Source organism: Polistes canadensis, unplaced genomic scaffold, assembly GCF_001313835.1.
Source record: "Polistes canadensis isolate GaletaPanama2010 unplaced genomic scaffold, ASM131383v1 scaffold_42, whole genome shotgun sequence".
Lineage (NCBI taxonomy): Eukaryota > Metazoa > Arthropoda > Insecta > Hymenoptera > Vespidae > Polistes > Polistes canadensis.
The window spans coordinates 38,113-57,138 of record NW_014569589.1 but is presented as its reverse complement, the minus strand read 5'-3'; the positions used below and the strand labels follow the sequence as shown (position 1 = coordinate 57,138).

Here is a 19,026-nt window from a genome sequence, read left to right as displayed (position 1 = left end):
ATGTTATATCAATTCTGTTTTCAATTCGTGTATTTATTTATTTTATGTTTTATTTGATACACTTTTTTCAAAATGGCCACTGTTTGTTAAAGAGTCAATGCACTCTATCCCTTATTATATAATAATAATATTAATAATATAAATTATTAATTATTATTATAATGTACTGTTTATATGTTATATCAATTCTGTCTTTATTTTATGTATTTATTTACTTTTTGTTTTATTTGATACAATTTTACCAAAATGGTCCTCTGTCCGTTGAACAGGTCAAATCACTTGTCTTTCGTAGTTTTTCCTTTCGTTGCACTATTGTTTTAATAAAATAAAAATGAATATTCGAAACGATACGAAGAAACTTATGATAATAATCAATAAATGCATTTTGAAATATTCTACCCAGTTAAGATAGGATATCTTCTCAAGTATCATAACTTAGTGTCGCCTTATTTATCGGAAGTATCTTCCGTAACGTGACAAGAATCGGTTATACTTTCTTATAATCTTTTTTTTTCCTTTTGATTTCGAATTCTTATTCTTGTTAATTTAAATAACATAGTGTTTAGATTCGATAAGAACAAAAATTTTCTATTAAACTGGACTGGTATTTCTATAGAAATATAATTATCGTTTTCTAAATGATTTCTTAATGTGTGGAAATCATATGTGGAAGAAGATAACAATATTCTTTCGGCAAATGTCGTAGATTATAGCAAATAACGTGGCTGGTGACTTTACAAAATTATCGTTCTAATTATAATATCAATCATCGATATGAGAGAGTGGATTGCTATAAGAAAAAAAAAATATAATTAAGAAAAAAAATTACAATAATAATAAGAAGAAACAATGTTTTTCTTAAGTACATTGAGCTTACTATAGAAAGTTGATCCAATGTACTAACCTTCAGTCGAATACATTTATTCAGTCGTGGTTAGATCGTTCGAAGATCGTTAAGGATTAAATCGAACAAATTGTTTCTTTAAAATAAAATTAATATCATTCATTGTTGGAGGGATAAATGACGAGATAAAACTGCTCACGTTAGATATCATTTTGTTTTATTTTTTTTTTTTAAATGAACGTGGAAATGGCTTTTATGGGAGTAAACGTTCGATATATACGTGCTCGAGTAATGAATAATTAAATCGATTATGTTTAAATGTTTAGTGTCTTCGAAGAAGCATAGATTCGATGTGTAATTTTGATTCGAGTATTTTAACAATTTATATTTACATTTTCTTTCTTTATAAAAAACAAAAACTTTAAGAATTTTCTTCATTAACATAAGTGTTACAACATTACGCAATTATATTTTGGTTTTTCTTTTTCATCTGTTTTCGTTTGGCTATAATAATAAAGTTAAATAGTGAAAGGATTATTATGAAATTGTTTAATTGATTGTTTAACTTCAATTAAAATAAATAAATATTTCATATAATATTTGTGTGTGTGTGTGTTGTGATCTCTCGAATGATCGAGAATGTGTTAATAAAAGTTCTCAGAATTCAAATATTGATTCAAAAGAATTTCAACGGGGAATTCCTATAAATCATTCCCGCGCGTGTTTTATTTTTTGTTTGTGGCTTTATTTTCAAAGAATTAATCCAATGAATTTTAATTCGATCGTCGAACTCTATGATAAAAATGATTTGTGACTCTTGAAGATATTTCGAATATTTTTACATATGCATGATTCATCGTTCACAGAAGAAAAGTAAAAAAAATAGATTATCTCGGAGGATATATTGAATAATATTAAAAAAGATTATCGAAGAAAAAGAATATTGTTCGAGATGAATTACGTATTTTGAATAATATTTGAAGAAGAAATCGATTATTATGAAAAAGAAATAATCGAAAGAAAAGGAACCTTTTATTATTAATTAATATATTTAATTACTATATTAAAAATATATATTATATATATATAATATATATGTATATATATATAAATTATATATATTATTAAACAAATTGGAAAGAAAAATGTCGTGGGAATCTGACGAAAAAATTTATTTGTTAAAATCAAATCAACAAAATAGGTGCTTACTTCAAAGTACACTGAACACTACTCGCATTTATGGCTCACATTCGTCAAGTCAAAATATTTTCCAATCTTTTTGGAGCAGAAGCAAACAGGTATTTTTGCTTAATATACAAATGCATTTTTATTGGGTTCGAGTCAAAAGTTTTTTCGTATTTTTCTAATAGATTGTTTATTCCAGTTTATTCAATCAAAAGTTATAACATCTTGAAAAATGAGTGAAAATAAAAAAGGAATTCGTAACACATTTAGAAATTTTATTACAAAAATAGAAAGAATGCGATTTAAAAGTTAGTAAATAAATTTTTGACGTTTATGAACATGATGCAATATCAATGCATCTGCTATAAAACTGGTTTAAACGTTTTCAATCTGGAAATGTTGATGTCAAAGATGCATCATGCTTTGATCAACCAATCACTGGAATAGTCAATAAAATTATAGAAAAAATTGAGTAACACTGGTGTATTAGCAATCATAATATAGATTTGAAATTATACATCGTTTATGAAACATTTTTGAATACTATTTGAAGAAGATTCGATACAGAATATGAAAAAAAAAGTTTTATATTCGAATATGAACAAAACTATTGACTCAATCCAATAGCTTATTGGGTTGTTCGGAAAGTAATTTTATTTTTCGCACAAAGCTTACGTTAGTCGTGCTAACCGATACTTAATTTTCCTCTAAATCTTCAAATCATTTTACATTTTAACAACAGACGTCATTTAGGATCTCGTTACTTTTTTTTTTTGCTATCGCATCCAAAATGGAAAATCAAAGTCACCATTGGTTTTCGAAATTATGATTTGAAAGATGCACCACGTTGGGGGGTCATCTAGTTGAGGAAGATAAGAACAAAATAAAAGTAATGGTGCATGCATTCGTTGTCGTATGACAACGAAAAAATAAAAGTAGTCGAATTTATTAAATTCGACAAATCACGATAATCGAAAATAAAACGAAATTACTTCTCGAACAATCTAATACTTGTACAATACGTAATTATTAATAATAATATTTATTTCAATAAACGTTTTATACGTTGCTCTCGTGTGTTCCCTTTTTAAAAAGAATTTATCTCGCTTTTTTCAATTCCGTGTTTTTCCGTTTCGCTTCGTTTAATAATGATTCATTATTATACTTCGTTGCGAGATAATACGAGATAAATTAAATTAGTTCTTTTTTAAATATTTTATTTTTATCATTTCACGTCTCATGAATATGCAATATATTCGATTCTTCGTTGAGGGGATAATAAAAATTATGAAATATACAATAAAAAACATATTTAATATAAATAACGTACGAAATACTTTTTCGTTCTTACGAATTCTGCAAGGAAAAGAAAATGAACATGATTTTTTATTTTTATTTTTGTAACATCTCACGATAAAATATTGCAACGTATGTAATTGTATTCAATTTCTCATGCATGCAGATGCAGAACCTTGAACTTAACTATAAATAATCGAGAAGGTTTTATTATCGTTTATTATCGGTGCATTGCCTTTGTGCATTCATCGATCACAAATATATGATTTATTTTTGTTACTAATAGAGATTGAAATTATTTTTCATGTAAATTTACACGGATGCACGCGCACATGTGTATATGCATTTGAGAGATTTATTTTTAAACTTTTATTTTAAAAGTTATTTATTTGTAAGTTCGTATTAAGTAGTTCAGTAAGAGTGTTAAAAATAAATTGTTAAAACTTTTCCGTAACTGTTATTTCTCAATAGGACAAACTAATTCCTCGTTGATCGGTTTGACCAATGCTTTAATTGATCAAAGTGACTCTTCTGCTATCGTAAGAGCGCATCGTATTGCAAGATTTTTCATTCTTTGAGGGAGACGCAAGAATGACGCATCTTCTTAAAGATATTTTTATTACTGGCTTGGTTATAATAAGTTAGGTCGGAATTTTTAATATAACAAATACCACTATTTTAATCATTTAGATATTAAATACTTATAAATATTTTAATATATAAAATATCTTATATATAAAAAATTTCTATTCAATTTAGATATTAATTTATAAACATTTTTTTTTTAATAAACAATTTATTTTTATTCTTCTTTTTATTCGTTACAAATTTATTTTTTCATTTATTAAATTTAGATCTACAATATTAAATAAAATGCGCAATCAATAAAAAAAGAAAACTATAGTCTTATTTATTTAAATATAAATTAATTAAAAATTCCGACGTATTATTTATCAACTAAATATATTTATTATTATAACAATATTTTCTACACCGAAATACTTCGAATAAAATTACTATTATTACTTAATCGATTCTAAAATTGATATAATTGAAAATTATTCAATCTTTTTCTTTTTTCTCTTTACATATATAATAATTGTTTTACCTCGTTATCAATAATAGTGTAATCAATTACGTAAATTTACAATAAGAGTTGCAAATAAACGTTACAAAAGCGAGATCGTGTTTGCGGTGAATTATAAATTATACGATGAAATCATCTTTACCTAGTCCACGTGTACACAGACACATACATACACAGAGACACAAAACCGCATACACATAAACCATTTATGAGTACAATTAGCAAGTTACGATGCTTATTATTTGATCGCTTATCGAGATCGCAAAGTACCGACATTTTTTATTTAACCAACATCTTTCCAACTTTTACATTTTCACGAGAATACATTTGATGATCTCTAATTAGGTCTCGTTTTCTTAATATTTATACAAACTTTAATGACAATTCTAATTTTTCAAATGAATCCTTTATCCATTTACTTAGAATATAGATTCGTGTATTATACAATAACAAATATTTTTACAAAATGTAATAATATCATTAAACAATTATTTTGTCAAACAAGTGTTTTTGCAGACAAACGATTTTAATTGTTCTTGCATTACGCGTGGAAAAAATTGCAATGCAATTAAAAATGAAGATATTGCAGATCGATTCAATATTTGTCAATGAACAAAAAACAAAAATAAACGTACATGTGCTGGTAATTATAACTGTTTACTAATGTAAGTCAAAAAAGAAAAAACATTAATTGTCTGATCTATTTAATAATAAAATTATTTATATGATAAAATAAACTCTTTAAATCAAATTTTGTTCATTTTTGACTCCACTTTCATAATCACTTGCACATCTGTACGATGCTTTTTAAAAGAATACAATACATAATCATAATAATAATAATCATAATAAAAGATTATAATACTTAACATTGATGACGTAAGTTAATTTAAATATTTCAATTGATTACTATATTATATTGTCATTAGCTAACAACTAGACAATTTTATTTGTCGTTTGTCGGCAAAATGAAAATGGTAGGTTTAATTAAGAAGATTTAAAATCCATTGTTGTGTTAGATATTAAAACGGGCTCATGGTACTTCGTAGTTAAATGCACGGCACTGTTGGATTGTAATGCGCGCTATTACGCACGTAAAGACGATTCTTATTCGCTGTGTACACGACTTTAGAGATCCCACAGCGATATATAAATGCCGTACGTTATGTTACGCGATGTTCTTAAGGTATTTGCCGGCGTTACCGTCCGCACCGCGTTTAAGATATCTGCCATGTGATTCGTCGTTTTCCTTTTATTTCGTATCATTCGCGAGTAAAACTCGTTCAAAAAGAAATCCCACAAAATTCAATAAGTATTAATAATTGCAAAAAAAAAAAACGATAATAAGTGAACAAGGGGAAAAAAATAATTAATAATAATTAATAATTAGTAGCAACGCGCGGTTGCTTTAAAAAAAAAAAAGAAAAAGAAAAAAATAGAAAGTAAAATAAAAAAGAAAATACACGTGGATCTTGAAGGAATCAATTTGGAAAAGATGCTCAGGTTCACCACTTTGTCGAGGGTCCGTTTTTCACGGTATCAATTTAATTAATTAGCATTTCATTATTTTTGTTTTTTTAATTCTCTATCCTATTAATATATAAAAAAAAATAGATTATAACGATTAGTATGTTTGTCATACTAATATAATCAATTTTTTTTTTACTAATCTACCACAAGTATTTAGTTGTTCACGTATTTGATGATATTTTTATTTGGAATTAATGATTTTTTTTTTTTTTTTTTTAAATAATTATACTATCGTACAGAGACCCTAAGAGGATTAAGATAAATCTAATACATGCACGGTTAGTATTAACATATATATATATATATACAAGATAGTTGCTTGATCGATGCTAACATTTACGAACTAATGCATAATACGCTTTGACACGCATATATGATGCTATGAAAGGCAAAATATGAAACAATCAAAAGGAAGTTCATTGTTCGTCATTGGTATAGTATGTGTATGTTTTATTACGTTCATGGTTCATATATATATATGTATATATATGTATATATATGTATATATATATATATATTTATGTGATCAACTATCGAAAAGATATGATTGAATATATATATATATAATTTGTATATACATTCACATACATATCTCTCTTCAGAGAAGTTTTTCTATTATTCAAAGCATCAAAAGAAAAAGAGAAAAAGATATATACATCGAAGAAGGAAGCTTACGATATCATCTACTTGTCTTCATCTGTCAATTCTTGAGAAAAGGAGAGTAAGATAAATTGAAAAAGAAAGAGAGAGACATTTTTAAGAACATTATGAGATAAAATTAATACTCGCGCACTCTCTTACGGTTGATAATCAAAAGAGAGAAAAGACTTTAAATTGGATTAAAAAGTAAGGAATAAAGAGAGAGAAAGAGAGAGAGATTAAATAAAGTAATAAAGATAGCATTTGATATCTTACTACTTGGTAATGAACGATTTAGAAAAGAAAAAAAACGTAACAATGAGTGATGCCAAGGAGGAAAAAGAGATGATCGGGGAAAATCAAGTGATGAAGGATAACGGGGAAAAGGGGTCGAAGTTTATCGACGAATTTTCCGATAAATTAGAAAGTGAGAATGATAATGAGTCGATATCTAGGATAAACGAACGTAGCAAATCAATGTTGAGTGAATCAAAAGAAGAATCAACAGCTAAATACAGGGATGTGTTATCGGGTACTAGTGTAAATCCTACAAGAAGATCTAGCATAGCTAGCGCAGCCATTTGTTCGAGTTTGGTACCGAGTTTGGCTGGTGCGTTTCCAGGTGTGCCGAGTAATTTTTTACCAAGGGCTCGAGAAACCAGTTCGTTTGGTTTAAAAAGAAGTGTTACTCTCTCCAATTTGTCATTCGTCAATGATAATACATTAGAAATTATCGACAAGAAAAACGAGGAAGAGAAGGATGATTGGATTAACAAGGAAAGAGATCGGAATGATGATGGAAATGATGGTAAACGTAAATCTAAATTATCCTTCCTTCATCTTCATATACCCGAAAGCGCTGCTACCACTGCTGCTGTTGCTGCTGCTGCTGGTGCTCGCTGGGATCTCGAACTTGGTTATCATCATCATCACCACTATCATCATCATCATGTATTTCCACATATTCACGTACCCGTGATTACGTTCACTGCCCCAGCGACCGATGGAACAGGTCGCAAGTTCAACTTCGGCATACGAAAACACTCACAGACGGTTAGTCAGTAGTGTCAGTAGTGTCATTTTAGTAGACGAGAACAATCTTCGAAAGCACGATTCCCGTGTTTTTATTTCTTTTTATTTTCCCGCTATATTTTTTGTTTTGTTTTATTTTTCTTCGTAACTTTATTCATCAGTCTCTCACTTATATTTTGATTTTTTTTGTTTGTTTGTCTTCTTTTTCCCCCGGCATGTTCGTTTCTTAATTTTGTTTTTAAAACGATTTTGGATAAAACGAGTTTTCTTCATCCTTTAAAACGGTTTGTTTTATTTTTATTATTATTATTATTTTACACCTTTTGTTTTTTCTTTTTTTGTTAATAATTTAGTTAAAAAAAAAAAAAAGGTTTCGCGTAAAGTTTTGCTGATTGTGAGCGAGAACGTTTGAACTTTTTATTCTTGGACACTGGCCTATTAGTTCGTTTTTTTTTCCATCCTTTTTCCATATTTGGTATTTTTATTTGGTCAATTTGTTATTTATTTCGTTTTATTTGGTCAGTATTTTTATTAATTAATTGTAAGTATTTTGTATCTAAAATATTGTTTATCTCTCGTGCATCATACTAATATTTTATTCTAAATGCTGATCATTGATTTAAAAATGTTGAAAAATACTGACCCGATAAATATCAACCTTAATCTTAATTTATCGTCCTTGTTTTATTTTAAATTTCATTTCTTTTCTATATTTTTAATTTAACTTCTTTTATTATCAAATGTCTAAGATAGAAATAATGCCAGTACTAATATTTCCATTTAGAAGCAAAGCCGAATCGATATGAATTGCGCAAATAAAATCATTCACGTTTGTTTCGTATGGTTTCGGACGCATTGAAGATAAAACAATTTATTGTCATTGTCATCTTTTTTTTTTCTTTTTATTTATTTATTTTCTTTTTTTTTACTTTTTTTTTTTTTGTTATAATTTAGGTGCAAATTTCGTTACGTCTTTCCTTCTAATTTACAAATTGGAACGTAAAAATGGTTATCACTTTGAATCTTTTTCTTCGGTCTCAGATTTTTTCTTGTTTCCTGTGAGATGAAGAAAAATTGTAAAAGAAACAATATAGGAAAAAGAAGAAAACTCGCGACGCAAAATTTGGTCGTGTCATATAAAACTTCTTCCTCGTCTATCATAAGAACGAAAGAAGGAACGGACGGACGAATTGAATGGTGGTCGAGAGATTATGGGAGCTAACGTTTGATGATTGCCGTTCACACATAACAAGGAATGATACTGCCCAGTGTGAACAATTTTTTTGATCGCTTTTAAATACGAACGAACAAAAAAATATTATCTTTTTTTGTTTCTTTTTTTGTCTTTTTTAACAAAAACCAATTTTACAAAGAAAACTACACTAAATTTGATTAAAGATGATATCGAAAATACAATCATATTTTCATACGGTGAGTGTTAAAAGTCTATTTAAATTATACAACTTTGTTTGATTCAGGTCGATTTAATATTGTCAAAATCATAATTATTTAAAAAAAAACACATACACAGACACACAATAAACTACATTGAACGACTACGTTTTTTCAATAATATTAGTAATAAATACCCAGCATACGATTTGTTAGTACTGAACATTTTCATATAATATGCGCCAAGTTCTAACAATGTGCGTGTTACAATGTGCATGTGCAATTGAACATAATTTTTTTTTTTTTTTAATATAAAAAATTCATATTACATGTGTGTAATCAATACGAAAATATTGGAAATATTGTAAAAATAAATATTACTATCTTCGTACGATCGATCCATAATTATAGTTAAAAAAAAAAAACATAAGGGGGAATGATTCAAATTGTGTGCTTTGAATTAATATTTGCTTGCAAATACATACGCTTGATGGTTGTATAAATAAGATTTTGTTTTTCTTGACCAGTGTTTTTAAGTAAGTAATATTCGTTGAGGCGTTGGAGAGAAAAAATAAAAAAATAAAAATAAAAATAAATGATTTTTCAATCCCAGCAAGAAGAAATAAAAATTGAGATGAAAAGTTGCCTGAAGTTTGTGTGTTAGAAACTAAAATAATACATTGAGTATCTTATATTATCTAAATAATCAAAGAGCAACACTTGTTAACATACTATTATCAAACTTTTTACAGACTTTGCATCGGACTGACTCGATGGTATCGCTTTGTTATCGAACGCTTGCCAGCTACATCACGGATGACAATCTCGCTGGTTTGCAAAGTTTTCTTGAAAATAGAAGAACACAGGTTGATGATCGAGATGAGGTAAGGAAAAAGGCCTTGCCAATCTTGTATTAGGTTGATCAATAAAGTTTAATGCAATTTTTCTACCAATTAGTAAATAACACGGTAAAAATTACACGAATTTATCAGTCAATCTAATTTATTCCTTACAAGAAGAAATTATTATTTTTATGAACCAACAAGTTGCATCCTGTATTCGCAAATGCAGGATTGCAAAATGCATTTTTTCTTTTTTTTCTTATTACTATTATTATTTTTGTTTACCCGTAGAACGGTAGCACAGCACTCATCCTTGCAGCAGCAAAAGGAAAGATCCAATTTCTTCGGGAACTCATCAATTATGGCGCGGACGTTAATACAGAAGACGCGGTAATTGTTTACTTATACTTATTGACACGCATCAAATATTTCACTTTTATTTGATCATGAATTCTCTTTTCTTTTAGGACAATTGGACGGCATTACTTTGCGCAGCTAAGGAGGGTTATACCGAGATCTGTTCCGAATTATTGGATCATGGCGCCAATTTGGAACATCGTGACATGGTAAAGAAAATTACCAAACGTAAACGAGAAAATAATTTTCGTATACAATAAAAGATTAAAAAATAAATTAATGTAATTGATTTTAGGGAGGATGGACACCACTTATGTGGGCAACTTATAAAGGTAGATCGGATACGGTGAAGTTATTAATAGCACGTGGTGCTGATGTCAATGCTCATGGAAACTTTCACATATCCTCCTTGCTGTGGGCAGCTGGTAGAGGATATGCCGAAATAGTTAAAGATTTAATTAGTCATGGTGCTAAAGTCAACGTCGGTGATAAGGTAAATTGTCAAAATTAATCAGAAAAAAATTGAAAGTTTTTAAGAAATTAATATACTAATTTTGTTGATTTTTTGATTTATTTTTTAGTATGGTACTACGGCTTTAGTATGGGGTTCCAGAAAAGGAAACATAGAGATAGTCGACACATTGTTAAAAGCTGGTGCTAATGTCGATACGGCTGGCATGGTAAAAAACCTTAAATTCGTTTGTATATATAATAATAGGAAAAAAGTAAGAAAAATATAGGTTTTCTTTAAGATAAATGACCGGTACGAAAATCTGCTACGTTATAGTATTCATGGACAGCTCTTCTTGTGGCGACACTTGGTAATCATATAGACGTAGTTCTATTACTTTTGGAACATAAACCGAATGTAAATGCTCTTGACAAAGATGGATGTACGGCCTTGGCGATAGCTTGTCGAGAGGGTCATCACGAAATAGCTAATGCGCTTTTAAATGCTGGAGCTTATGTCAATATTCAAGATAGATCTGCTGATACTAATTTGATACATGCTGTTAAGGGTGGGCACAGAGGTGTCGTTGAATCACTTCTTAAAAAATATGCTGATGTTGATGTACCTGGCAAGGTATAGTAATTAAAAAATATAATAAAAATAAAAATAAATCCTTTTAATAGAAACTTTAGTGTATTAAATATAAAAGATATTATTAATGTTTTAGGATAAAAAGACTGCAACTTACATAGCTGTAGAAAAGGGTAATATAGCAGTACTAAAATTATTACTAACCGCTAATCCAGATCTAGAAATTGCAACAAAAGACGGTGATACGCCATTACTACGAGCAGTAAGATCGCGGTACGCCGAAATAGTACAATTATTATTAGACAAGAAAGCTAAAGTTTCCGCAACCGATAAAAAAGGGGATACTGTGTTACACATTGCTATGCGTGCAAGATCTAAAGGCATAGTTGAGATATTGCTGAGGAATCCAAAAAATAGTCAATTGTTGTATCGGCCGAATCGTCAAGGAGAGACGCCGTATAATATAGATATTAATAATCCTAAGGCTATTCTAGGACAAATATTTGGTGCTCGTACGTAAATTATAATTGTATTTATATATATATTTTTTTGTTTTAATCAAAACGACAAATAATTTTTTGATTACAGGTCGACTTAACACTAACGAGGATAATGAAAATATGTTAGGATATGATTTATACAGTAGCGCGTTAGCAGATATACTGAGTGAACCTTCACTTTCAACGCCAATTACTGTTGGTCTTTATGCCAAATGGGGTTCCGGGAAATCATTTTTATTAAATAAATTAAGAGGTAGAGATATAAAGCTCTAAAATTTTACAAATTTTTATGTCTATCTAATATTAACATTTTTCTTTCAGAGGAAATGAAAAATTTTGCACGACAGTGGATCGATCCAGTATTCCAATTTTCTACTTTATTGTTCATAGTAGTTACTCACATGTCATTATTAGTTGGTGTTACAACTGGTCTTCTTGTACAATCGTGGATTATTGGTCTTGCGTGTGGAATAAGTCTTATTTTTATTGTTTATCTTTTCTTGGTGCTCGTTTGGTATGCCAATCAAAGGTAATTTATTACAAACAATATAAAATTGTAATTATTATGATCTAATCACTTTATTTACACTATTTTTATTATTATCGTTATTGTAGATATGATTGGTATTGGCCATCGAATTTTACAGTAGCACTTACAACAAAATTAAACTCGCTGAAGCTACTGTTGCAAATAATATTTTGTCATCCACCTGGCGGAAGTGTTCACGACGATATTACCGTACAGCCCATTAAATTTTACTTCACTGATCAAACTAGAGTCGGTACAACGGCTGCTGGTGAGAATGCGGTTGTGCAAATGGTTGGATCTCTTTATGATTCGATAGAAAGTGATTTTGGTTCTTTGTCTACGAGATTATACCGAGCTTTTAGACCTAAATTCGATAAGTCTACCACTACTTGGAAATGGAGACATCTTTGTTGTTTACCATACGTTGTTATATTTGAATTCTGCTTCTGCAGTTTACTTATTGGTATATCAGTACTTACAGTCTACCTCATAGATTTATCTAGTGATGTGTAAGTATTTAATATAATATTAGAATTTTTATTTATAATATATTTATTCTTTCGTTACTAGCGACCTATATAGAGGTCGTGTGCATGCAACGATACGTATGTACGAATAAATTTATATGATGTGCCGTAACAAAAGAGTTAATAATTAATTTATTATTAAATAAATATATTATTATTATTATTATTATTATTATTACTGTTATATTGTAGACCAACTATTGAGAAGTTTACAGCGCACATCATTATGATAACTGTTGGCTTAGTATTAACTATCAGTATTATAGCAAATTTATACACATGGAATCAGACATTAAAAGCGCTTGTGTTCTCGCAGAGAAGACATCTGCAACATAGTATATCCAAATTAGAAACATTAAAAAGCGAAGGTTTTATACAAACATTAAGAAGTGAAGTTAATCTAATGACTGAAATGGTATGCGTATACGCAAGTATATAATTTATATACAATGAATTTATTTTATTTTCTAATAATTCATATATTTTTATAAAATTAAAAATAGGTAAAATGCTTAGATAGCTTCATGTCTCAACAAAGTAGGCTAGTTTTAATAGTAGATGGCCTAGATAGTTGTGAACAAGATAAAGTTCTACTTGTTCTAGATGCTATACAGGCTCTGTTTAGCGATAATGGATACCCATTTGTGGTGATCTTAGCCATTGATCCACATATTATTTCTAAGGTGAGATTATTTTTTTAGATTTGTTATCAAATTTGTTGTATGATTATGCAGATATTTACTTATATCTATTTTATTTTTTTTCATTTTTAAAGGCAGTCGAAGTAAACAGTAGAAGATTATTTACCGAGTCCAATATCGGTGGGCACGATTATTTAAGAAATATGGTTCATCTTCCATTTTATTTACAAAACAGCGGGTTACGTAAAGTTAATATTGCACAACAAACAGCAATGCATACTAAAAAGACAACTTGGTCGGAAGCTGAGGAGAGTGTTAATTTTGCTGCTAGCAGTACAATGCATCACTCTGTTTCCAATAGAAGATTAAGTACTGAATCTGCTGTTATGAATAGCAATGAAAAATTAAAACCGCAGAGTAGAAAGGGCAACAGAAAATTACGGATGAGCGAATCCATTGCTAGCAGTATTGGTAGTAATCTAAATCGATTAGGTGGCGCACAAGATCTCAATAAAATGCTTCTCACTGATGATTACTTTAGCGATGTGAATCCACGCAGTATGAGAAGATTAATGAACGTTGTTTATGTCACTGGGAGATTATTGAAAGCATTCCAGATTGATTTTAATTGGTATCATCTAGCCAGTTGGATCAACATTACAGAGCAATGGCCTTTTAGAACATCTTGGTTAATATTACATTATGATATGTGTGAGGATTCTTTGGATGATTCCATGTCTTTGAAAAGTCTTTATGATAAGTATGTGAAAACTATAAAACAGCTTTATAATATTTATATTTCTTTTATATATTCATTAAAATTTATAATTTTGTTTTTAGAGTGCGTCCACAAATACCGGTGCTAAAGGATGCTCAACCACTTCTCGAGATGGACAGAGATGAACGCAAGCTAGACGTTTTTCTAACTTTCCACAGGTCTAGTTTACACATCAGCGACATGAAAATATTTTTACCATTTACTATCAATCTTGATCCTTATATAAAGAAGAAAATAAAAGAAGAACAGCAAGGATTAGATGAAGAAATGAATGTGTCTCATCACAAACAAGTCACACCGTGGTCTCAACAAAGCAATATTTACAATTCAAGCAATATAAACAAAACTGTAGCTACTAATCGTAGTGCTAAACTTAACAAAACATCAAGCTTACAGGGACAACAATGTATTCAACCTGGACCATCGTGGGCTTTTCAACCAAGTTTCGATTGGTCTGCTTCACCTTGGGCACATATGCCACCTGCTGAACCTGCGCCAAGATCACTTTCTGCAACTACTACGTTACCAGTATGTTTTTATATCTGATTGAAATGCAATTATTTCTTTTTGTAAATTTTATATTTTTAAATTAAAAATTTTCTGTTTCTTTTCTTTTTTCACACAGCCAGAAATTCTTGAAATGAAATTGTCCATTATGGGTGTGAGCGATGTCTGCGATCTTCTTGACCGAATCGAAGGTTTTAATATTAATCATTCACCCCAATATAAGATTGTAATGAGGGACAATAATATTAATGGAAGAGTTTTGCTTCATTGCGATTTGCAAGAACTAAAAAAGGTATGAATCGTTGCATACTTTGCCTACAAATTAATATACAATTCTGTAAATAGTAGTGCAGCTAAAATAAAAATAAAATATTTTGTTAGGTCCTAAAAATGTCGTTTGGCGATTGGGAATTATTTCGTATGATAATCGTATCGCTCAGAGAATTGGAACTAACATCATTCAGCAATCAAGATGAAACTTCACGAAGTGTACGATTTACTGTAGGACTCGAGCCCATTGCACGGAAAGGTAAATATAATATTTCATCCTATGAATCATTTTATATCAGATCTAATAATTTAATATTTATATAATTATTTTTTATTGTAGAACACACTTTACAAACTAGTTCCGCTCGCGTATCTGCCCATACTGAAAAAGAAAAGGGAATATCCAGAACAGATGCACCACCTCGACGAGATCAAGCTAAACAATCAATTATGGAAAAACAGGTAAAGAAATTATTTAAATATCTTTAAAAATACATTTGAAAAATAAAAGTAAATCAACTAATATATTACTTTATAATATTGTCCGTTACATTTGTATTTTGGCTTTAGTATCAGGTGAGATTTTAATATTAATATTTATATTCTTATTTATGAAATATTTTAATTTACAATTCAGAGTTTTTTTTACTTGAAATAATTAAAAAAAATTTATATACATTTTGAAAAAACAAACTACTACAGGTAACTTTGGAAGAACAAATGATATGTGGCGCTTTACAAACCTTGAATGAAGAAGCGTGCGAAGATGTATTGGATCTTCCAAATCCAGCAACGGCGCCAACAGACTCACTTTCAGGTGAGCCCTCTACTCTACCACTTTCACTGCCCCTGGTTGTAATTCAAGAGCCACAACAACCTTGCTAATACTGCGATACTGTCAGCAATTATAATGGAAACTTATAGTTCCATTAAAGATACAAATAAACGCATATCCATAAACGTATATGCGCTGCGCATTGTTACTTAGAATATAATAGAATTTATTTTTGAGGTTTAATTTGCTTTTTTTTGCTATTTTATTTCGAAGAAATATATAACAACGTGACAGTATAGCAGATCTTATTTTTGTGCGATAGATACAAAGAGACAATAAACATGTAATCTATAATAAATATTCACTGCAAAAAAAATAGATTCGTATTTAGGAAAATGATAAATTAATTTGGAAATTATTATTTTCTTATATATTTCAAACAAATGTGCCATATTATTTTGCAATATAAACGAGTGATTATGCATATCAATAGAAGATGAAGAAAAGAGAAAATGAAAGAAAATATATATCACTCCTTTAATAATTATTATTAATGCAATGAAAATATTTTTATCTGTACATCATTTGTTAAATTTAAAAAATATATAGACTTGATATATAATTAAGTAATGTAGATAGTTAAGTTAAATCATTTGAAAGAACTGTGTTATATGTTTTATTTCCAAAGAAAAATTTTATATTTTCTTATATTATATTGTTAATTAATCATTCATGCTTCCAAATGCTTTAGCAATACATTACTTCTGTAGATATATAATGTTTACTCTTATTAAGTTTGAAAATGTTTAAGTATAACTTGTGATTGTCGATGTTACATTAATTGTTGTTTTTTAGTGAGTAGTGAAGAAAATCACTTTGCGTTTTATTGACAATACTTCATACAAAATATTAAATGAAAGGAACTTTTATTTGTACTATTAATCTTCTACCAGTGATTTCATTGACTTTGTAATAGCCATGATATGAAAAAGAAAAAAAATAATTCAATAACTTCCAAGTACAAAATGAAATAAAAATAAAGTACAAAAATAATATATTGCATGCAACATATATTAATTCTATTTTAAATGAACAAGTTTTCTACGTAAAGTGTGATTGTTGGTGTAAATAATTGTAGATCATTCAATTCTTATTTATTATTATTTAAAAAATATTTTCAAAAAATTTCTTTTCTATTGTGGTAAGATAAGGGGCAGTTAATATTTGATATATTTATAAATATGTAAAAAATAATATGTATATAGTTATTATGAAGTGAAATTTTTTAATTTATTATGAAAAATATGTATCTGTAGAAATAAACTTTTAAAGAAAGTAAAATAACAATATATTTTATCATATAAAATGAAAAACAATTAATACATGTTGCATAATCCATTTGTGTTAAATTTGTACGCTTTCTTTAAACGCAATGTGTTATATGTATAAGAATTATAACAATAAATTATGTCTTTAGAAATATTACAATATATATACCTTCATTGCAGCTTACATTTGTAAGACAAAAGACTGATGTGTCTTTAATTAAAAATAAGCTGTGTACAATAATTAAAATAAATTGAATGTTTACCTAATAAAAAGAGAAAGCAGGAAGATTTCTTTTCGTTTCCTTATATAGGAGAATTTGTTCTATTGTTGTATTATTATACATATGCATCACTGTATATTGTGTATTATCACCATTTGTTGTACGTTTATTTGTGTTCATATGCTTTTTGTTTCTTTCTTGTTAATATCAACAACAAATTATAATCAATTATGAAGCGATACTTATTTTTAAGTAAAAATAACACATGAGAAAAATGAAGAAGACATGACATCGGATTATTGTTTTTAGGACTAGTTGCTTCTTCAACTCCGGATATGGATTACGTTCTACTACAAACCAATCCACTTTTTCATTGGGTACCGGTTAATGAAAAGGAAAGTTCTGATGATAGTTCGTGCGACTCAACGATACATCTACATCGTGCTAATTCTCAACATAGCATAGCTTCCCAACGAAGTACAAGATCAACTTGTTCTCACAATCGTAGTAGAAGTCTAAGAAGAAATGGAAGTCATTCCAAAAGCAGACCATCCTCTCTTTTCGTTTCTCCTCCCCCTTCACCTCTACCTGCCTTTAGATCTAAATCCACAGACGAATACTACATGGGAAATACTATACCTTTAAAACCAACATCTTCTATAGCTTCTTCAACGAAGAAAAGACGTTCTGTATCAACGCTTTGCGACGATACAATACTAACGATATGTGGTTCACCGGCAGTGTCAATTTCTGTTCCGCATTCTAGTTTGGAAAAATTATCTAAATTAAAAGACCGTTTGATTGGAACAACTTCGACGACATCTACAGCTGCCGACAGTGACGACGAATCTACACCTTTGGTATCAGAATTATCAACACCAACGCATTCTCAATCTGACAGTGTCTTTAGAAATGAATTCAGTCCAGATAACACTAGCGATATTTCAGCTGATTCGAATAAAGGTCTATCACACGGTGGCGAACGATTAGCTATGAAACAGATTATTAACGATATAGATTAATAAAATACGTTAAAGTAGAATGAATTAAGACAGGATAAAGATAATAAATTTTGATAGATAACTAAAATATTTCCATAAACTTTTATCATGGGCAATCCTCTCTTATGAAGCTCTATTTTGATTAGTTTTATGTCCTCGAAGAGAATCAGATCGAGTGATTTAAACAAAAAATAAAATAAAAAAGGAATATCTACTTAAACCTAGTTAGTTTTACAAGTTTGAATTGACCAGATTTATAAATTTTAGAATCTTGATATTTAATAGTCTATTAGAGTATAATATGACTATTATAAATATAAAAAATACTTTTTCGCACGTGCACGTTTATAAATAGAAATACTTAATCAGATATTAATTGTAAACGTTTCCATTGCAGCATTCATTTGAATATTAGGTTTGAGAGAATTAATAGTGTAAATATCTGATAAGCTACAAAAACAAACAGTTCAAACGTGTATGAATCTTTTTATAATTAGACATAGAAACTAAATTTATCGTCTCATTATTTATATATCATAGAAAAAATAAGTGTTGTTAATTAACTAATAATCTTGATTATAATGAAGTGACCTACTCTGCAGTATATAATAGCTAGCTTCACATATACGGAATTGATATATACATATATATATTTAAATATTAGTATTTCAATTTTTAAAAGCAATCCTTTTTATAAATGTAT

The 19,026-nt window shown here is 28.8% G+C and overlaps 1 protein-coding gene across 7 annotated transcripts in view; it reads left to right on the top strand.

The window, feature by feature from the left end:
- Window positions 1-18,980, top strand: part of LOC106784942 (kinase D-interacting substrate of 220 kDa) — a 21,027-nt gene extending 2,047 nt beyond the window's left edge. For 2 of the 7 annotated variants that reach the window (XM_014744973.1, XM_014744976.1), the window contains exons 2-21: window positions 9,758-9,889; window positions 10,139-10,237; window positions 10,315-10,413; window positions 10,500-10,697; window positions 10,786-10,884; window positions 10,992-11,288; window positions 11,383-11,758; window positions 11,835-11,999; window positions 12,068-12,275; window positions 12,362-12,784; window positions 12,995-13,217; window positions 13,306-13,485; window positions 13,578-14,203; window positions 14,284-14,749; window positions 14,847-15,020; window positions 15,110-15,257; window positions 15,339-15,460; window positions 15,569-15,574; window positions 15,701-15,815; window positions 17,632-18,980. In XM_014744973.1, coding sequence (XP_014600459.1) covers window positions 9,779-9,889; window positions 10,139-10,237; window positions 10,315-10,413; window positions 10,500-10,697; window positions 10,786-10,884; window positions 10,992-11,288; window positions 11,383-11,758; window positions 11,835-11,999; window positions 12,068-12,275; window positions 12,362-12,784; window positions 12,995-13,217; window positions 13,306-13,485; window positions 13,578-14,203; window positions 14,284-14,749; window positions 14,847-15,020; window positions 15,110-15,257; window positions 15,339-15,460; window positions 15,569-15,574; window positions 15,701-15,815; window positions 17,632-18,344 — 4,848 coding nt within the window. In that variant the 5' untranslated portion in view covers window positions 9,758-9,778 and the 3' untranslated portion in view covers window positions 18,345-18,980. Of the gene's footprint in view, window positions 1-2,058; window positions 2,143-5,294; window positions 5,949-6,561; window positions 7,390-9,757; window positions 9,890-10,138; window positions 10,238-10,314; window positions 10,414-10,499; window positions 10,698-10,785; window positions 10,885-10,991; window positions 11,289-11,382; window positions 11,759-11,834; window positions 12,000-12,067; window positions 12,276-12,361; window positions 12,785-12,994; window positions 13,218-13,305; window positions 13,486-13,577; window positions 14,204-14,283; window positions 14,750-14,846; window positions 15,021-15,109; window positions 15,258-15,338; window positions 15,461-15,568; window positions 15,575-15,700; window positions 15,816-17,631 lie in introns of those variants that run through there. The other 5 variants (XM_014744977.1, XM_014744975.1, XM_014744972.1 and 2 more) reach the window with 5 other exon arrangements.
- Window positions 18,981-19,026: the final 46 nt, after the last annotated feature.